Genomic DNA, 6429 nt, shown 5'->3' with positions numbered 1-6429 from the left:
GAATACTTATATCCATTTATTTGGGAAATTGCTTTGCCTGTAAACTCACAACTGATAAGGCACATTATTGCAAAATCATTGGGGTGGAGGGAGGGAGGCAAATCTAAGATTCCTGAAAAGGGGCAAAGGGCACACACTTGCGATGCTATGGAAAATGTGTTTCTCCTTCCCTCCCCCTACTCCAGAACACCAAGGGCCAGTCTTCAAAGTCTACTGCCTCCTTCCCCCACTCTCATTATCAAGGCTTCTTGTAAAGAAACACGTTTTCAACAATGAAATCCTTGGTGTGAAAGGATCATACCATAACCGAAAACCATCACCTGGGAATGCACCCTCCCTATGGAACGTGAGTATTCCCAAGAATTCACGTAGAACAAGAGGCCTAGATTAAAGTCTTGGCAAGACCCTTGGCCAAACCAAATCATCAACCCAGCAGATGATGCCCAAGAGTCACGGTCTGGTAAGTCCTGATGAGATACTCCTGCAGGATGCAGGATCACAGGGCTGGTCAGTTTAGGTGCCAAGGTCCCTCTGTCTTTGGAAGCATTCATCCAGGTCTGTGCCAATTCCGTACTGCAGCTAGAGGAAGTAATGACAGCTTAGCGCATTAAGATACAACACAACAAAGTTATCAGAAGCCAAGGTTTCCCTTTGAATTAAAACATACAATTATTAAAAGATGCAATTATTCTTTGGTTACTCTCAGCAAATAAAAAAATGAAAAACATTCAGAAGGTATACTGCCTGATGGCCTCATATACTGAACTCATTCTCCTAGCATGACACAGAAGGGATTCCTGCAGAAAGGACAGATAAAATGTTTGCCTGGTCATCTGATTCAGGTGAGTCAAGGGCCCTACCCCATCCAGATGGATAAGAATTTCTCCAGAACATATCCATAACATACAGCGTTTGCTCTATTCATATTTAATAGTCTGTTTGCAATCAGCTTAACTGTCAGGACATGCAATCATAAGTAGGTTTGACATACATGGTAACATCAGTGTGTCTGAACACAAGAGCATGACAGAAATCATCATGCATGTGAGCAATACGTGGAAGTCCTAGGCAGTTCGTCAACTTGTTTCACTTGGCTTATGACGAGGTAGGTCATCAGCAAAAAAGTACAAAAGAAATGCTCTTCAAGAGACTAACAGAAGATGAAGAGCGGTGTCAGTGATGTGGGTTCCCATGTCATCATTGGTACTAAACATCCACAAAGATGCAACAGGAGGACATCTGTCCCAGCAGCCTGTCACTCTGCAAAAGTGGTACTCTGGACAAGGACGGTCAGCATCTTCTCCCAAGGCAGCTCAGGGGCTGGCATGAGGCAAATACAACAGGCTATCCTGAGCTCCTTCTTAGACCACAAAATATAATACAAACAGCATTTTCCTTTTCTTTCTTTTTTTTTTTTTGGTTGAGACAGAGTCTCACTCTATCACCCAGGCTGGAATGCAGTGGTGTGATCTCGGCTCACTGCAACCTCTGCCACCTGGGTTCAAGCGATTCTCCTGCCTCAGCCTCCCGAGTAGCTGGGATTACAGGCACATGCCACCACGCCTGGCTAATTTTTGTGTGTTGAATACAGACAGGATTTCACCATCTTGGCCAGGCTGGTCTTGAACTCCTGACCTTGTGAACCACCCGCCTCGGCCTCCCAAAGTGCTGGGATTACAGGTGTGAGCCACCGCGCCCAGCCACAAACAGCATTTTCTAGGAGGCATCCGTTGTAGTGTCTGCTACACCAGGGCTGGTTTGAAAACCTGATGTAACACACCTTCAAGAGCAGAGAGTGCTTTCTGACAAGAAACACTGCACATTGATGTACAGTGTCCATATCACCTATAGAAGGCAATTAAAAACAATGAGGGGCTTTAGAGGACCACATCCATTACACAAATAAGCAACTGAGTCCAGGGACGTGGCAAACGGAAAATCCAGATCACGTATCTTTTCTACTGTGTATGTGATTAGCAGTGCTTGTTTCATTCAATTGCAGATGTTTCTGACTAAATTTTTTAATGAGGGTTCCAGGAATTAATGCCACCATGGCAATGGCCAATAGCTTAAAGACAGTGTCCCAGGAGAAAAGAGCATCCAGAGAGGTTAGGGTTGACAGGATGGAGCCTGTCTGCACACAGATGAAATTGTATGGGATCAAACCTGCAAGAAGAAAAGGGAAAAGTGCCTGTTACTAACAGCAGCAAAATTAAGAAAATAATAATTCGGAAATGTCACCAGGAACAGTGACTACAGTTTTTTTTTTTTTTTTGCTTGACTCTTGACCCTTACACATATTAACTCTTTCCCTTCTTTCCTTCTTTTCCATTCTTTTCCCTCCTTTCCTCACTTCCCATATATACCTGTCTTGTTCAACAAAAGAACTTGAGATATTCACACAAATAATACATACTACTATAATTTTAAAATAGGGCCAGGAATGGTGGCTTATGCTTGTAATCCCAGTGCTTTGGGAGGCCGAGGTGGATCACCTGAGGTCAGGAGTTCGAGATCAGCCTGGCCGACATGGTGAAACCCTGTCTCTACTAAAAACACAAAAATTAGCCGGGCATGGTGGCATGCACCTGTAATCCCAGCTACTCAGGAGGCTGAGACAGAAGAATCACTGGAATCTGGGAGGCAGAGGTTGCAGTGAGCCGAGATCTCACCACCGCACTTCAGCCCAGGCGACAGAGCTAGACTCTGTCTCAAAAATAAATTAATTAGGCCAGGCGCGGTGGCTCAAGCCTGTAATCCCAGCACTTTGGGAGGCCGAGACGGGCGCATCACGAGGTCAGGAGATCGAGACCATCCTGGCTAACACAGTGAAACCCCGTCTCTACTAAAAATACAGAAAACTAGCTGGGCGAGGTGGCGGGCGCCTGTAGTCCCAGCTACTCAGGAGGCTGAGGCAGGAGAATGGTGTAAACCTGGGAGGCGGAGCTTTTGCACTCCAGTCCGGGCGACAGAGCGAGACTCCGTCTCAAAAAAATTAATTAATTAATTAATTAATTAATTAAAATTTCAAATAGGAAAAGCAAAACGTGTGCAGAAGAATACAAGACATCAGGGAGTACAGTTACTAGAAAAATGCATAAGGTTCACCTGTTTGCTAAAAGTGGGCCCCAAATTTGGTTCTGAGTACCCAACAGCCAAAGTAAAGAGAGAAGTGCCATTGCTGACAAACAGTTTTTTAAAAGAAGTACTATTCACATTCTGCACTGTCTCAAAGATGTCATCAAATCTACTGTATTCCAAAAGTCTGACTGGCTGACCAGGCTAGCTGCAGAACAATCAGCTGGTGACACTGTTAAAAACACATCCTTGGGCTCCACCCCAGAAATTCTTCTGGTTACTTGGTTCTGGGGTAGTGCCCAGGAACCTGTATTTTAAAAGCCCCTTCTCCACTCCCACCCCGAGATTCTGATTGGTTTGGAACCCTCTGATAGTCCACTCCTCTTCTATAGGAGAGGAAGCATACAGGAGATGAAGATCCCAGACCCCTCAGGGTCACACAGCTTGTGAGACAGGGGACAGGAAGCCTGGCCTCCAGAATCTTGCCAAGCCACCTAGGTAATTAGAAGCTGCAAACCCCCACTAGCTGAGGGCCTGAGGCACTTGCCTGAAAGCCACTATGACCAGAATTGGCTGTGGTAGATCTTGCTTCTATTTAAGATCTCCATTTCTCTCAGGTATCCCCTATTAATAGCAGCTGCTCAACCACAGTTTTGCTCTGTTTGACCTAGAAGCCCTGAATCGTCTTTCCCTCTAGGCTCTAAGGAAGGTTGAAGAGAAAGAGATCCTTGCATTAGGCTTGAGGAGGGTGGTTTTCTTCCAGTATGCAGAAAGCAGCATCACTGATCTTACAGGATGTTAGCACTTTACCACTCTGATAAAGGTGGTCCAAGGCCCCTACTTTGAGAAACACTGCTCTAGTCCCAGCCCCTTCAGAGCAAGTAGCTTGCTGGAGGTCATATAATTGTCAAAGGCAAGGAGAAATTTTAGATATCGTCTAATTCAGTAGACTGTAAAACTCAGGATCCAGCAGAATCCCTTCTAGGGACTAACTACTTGCATCACCTGGAAAACATCAAAACATCCTGATCCCTAAGTCCTACCCCAGAGGTGATTTAGTTGATGTGTGGTGTAGCCTTAGCTTAGGGATTAAAATCTCCACAGGTGATTTTTTTTTTTGTTTTTTGTTTGTTTTTGTTTTTTGAGATGGAGCCTCACTCTATCACCCAGGCTGGAGTGAAGTGTCATCCTCTCAGCTTACTGCAACCTCCACCTCCCAGGTTCAAGTGATTCTCCTGCCTCAGCCTCTCAAGCAGTTGAATTACAGACGCACACCACCACGTCAGGCTAATTTTTGTATTTTTAGTAGAGACGGGGTTTCACCATGTTGGCCAGGCTAGTCTTGAACTCCCAACCTCAAGTGATACGCCTGCCTCAGCCTCCCAAAGTGCTGTGACTACAGGTGTGAGCCACTGAGCTCGGCCTCCAAGCGATTTTTAATAGGTTTGCAGGTGATTCTTAATAGGTTTGCAGTTTGAGAACGACTGGGTTTGCAGTTTGAAAATGGCTGACTAGGAATTGGATTAAAATGCATATTCCCAGATTCCACTCCCAACATTCTGATTCAGTAGGTCTCGAGTAGGCCCCAAATCTAGATTCTCAACAAGCCCCCTGACCCTACCAATCTGATAAAGGTGGCCCAAGGCCCACACTTTGAGAAACACTGCTCTATTCCTAGCCAGGTGGCCCATTGCGGGTAAGTAGCTTGCTGCAGGTTGTGCAATTGTCAAAAGGCAGGAAGGAACCTCATTGATGCCAGCTCTTCCTAAGGCAGAACTTAATCAAAACAGTGGCCAAAAACCAGACAGGAAGTCCCTTGCTCTGCTCCTTTCTTCTGTCCCCACTCAAAACTCATGGACACACACCCTCATTCTAACCCTGCTCTTCCTGCTAGCATTTACTGAGTACTGACTACGGACCAAGTTGTATACTTTACACAGACTCTCTCTTCTAATCCCAGTGCCCAGCGCATACAGCCATGCAATGAACAATCTTCATTTAGTCCAAAAGTATTTGTATGGGTTTTCATGTTGAAGCCTGAGTAGATCTGAAATCAGGAATCATTTCTTTAGATCCTAAGGCTTGAAGTCACACTTTGTGAGCCTGTGTTCTCAGAAGCAGGCACATGCTCATGTGGCCAATAACCCAGGGCAGACCCCCAGTGTGACAGCTCTGAAGACTCAAACCTACCCCACTGGCATCTTACCGATAAGAACTGAGAAGAAGAACTGTACGATGGGGATGTTCAGGATCGGGGCCGAGAGGTTCAAGAACCAGTTTGGGGTCATGGGGAAAAGTCTCAAAAACAATAAGAAAAAAAACAAGCTGTTTCTGTTCTCCTCCACCTGTAGCCAAAGAGAAGAAAGCTGTTAAGAAGCAGAAAGGGTTTCCAGGTATTGAAAACTTGCTGGTGCCAGGCACTGTTCTAGACACTTTACATAATCTGTTCCCAATTCTTCCAACAACCCTTCAAGGACAGATTGTTTTCCTCATTTTAAAATAGAGATGCTGAGGATCAGAGAAGTCAAGAACTTGCCCAAAGTCACAGAGCTGGTAATGATGGAGCTGGGATTTGATCCCAGGTCCATGTCTCCTGAAGACATCAAAAGAACCCCTAGGACCTCCTGAGACAGCGTGGAAGAGCACTGTGGGAAATCCCTGCCACCTGCTTCTCTTAAGGCCATGCACGTGGTGACTTTCTGGGGTCCCAGCTCTCAGAAGTGACCCCTCCCCTTACCTTTCTCTGCAGCAGGGCCACTTTATCAGGAAAGTAGGACACCACCAACTGTTTGCCAAAAATACTGGAGAGCAGGTAGCAGCATGTGGCACCCACCGAGGTCAACACACAACACAGCAGAAGCCCCAGCCATGGCCCAAACAAGGCACCAGCTAAAACATTCTGCAAAGAAAACAAACCCTCAGGCATGTGACCATCTGGCAGCTACCAGCAACCTCATCTTGGAGCCTGAGAGTCATAGGTTCTCTCCTCCTTCACTGCTTTTTTCCAGCTAAAACCCAATTGCCTTATTTATTTGTTTTTAAGAGACAGGATCTCGCTCTGTCATGCAGGCTGGAGTACAGTGGCATGATCATAGCTCACTGCACCTTCGAACTCCTGGACTCAAGTGATCCTCCTGCCTTAGCCTCCCAAGTAGCTAGGACTGTAGGCACACACCACCACATCCACTTACTTTTTTTTTTTTTTTGAGACGGAGTCTCACTCTGTCTCCCAGTCTGGAGTGCAGTGGCCCGATCTCGGCTCACTACAACCTGTCTCCCAGGTTCAAGCAATTCTCCTGCCTCAGCCTCCCAAGCAGCTGGGACTACAGGCGTCCACCACCACTCCTGGCT

At 46.1% G+C, this 6429-nt stretch overlaps 1 protein-coding gene across 1 annotated transcript in view; it reads right to left on the bottom strand.

Annotated features, from left to right (window-relative positions):
• The window catches only part of TMEM41A (transmembrane protein 41A), a 10564-nt gene continuing 4135 nt past the window's right edge, over positions 1-6429 (bottom strand). Inside the window, exons 3-5 of the mRNA XM_023187617.1 lie at positions 5816-5977; positions 5285-5423; positions 1-2166 (exon numbers count right to left, since the gene is read on the bottom strand). Of these exons, the coding sequence (XP_023043385.1) occupies positions 1946-2166; positions 5285-5423; positions 5816-5977 (522 nt within the window). The 3' untranslated portion in view covers positions 1-1945. The remainder of the gene's footprint in view (positions 2167-5284; positions 5424-5815; positions 5978-6429) is intronic.

Source organism: Piliocolobus tephrosceles, chromosome 2 (assembly GCF_002776525.5).
Source record: "Piliocolobus tephrosceles isolate RC106 chromosome 2, ASM277652v3, whole genome shotgun sequence".
Lineage (NCBI taxonomy): Eukaryota > Metazoa > Chordata > Mammalia > Primates > Cercopithecidae > Piliocolobus > Piliocolobus tephrosceles.
Note: the sequence above shows the minus strand (reverse complement) of the source record. Positions and strands in the feature narration are given on the sequence as shown.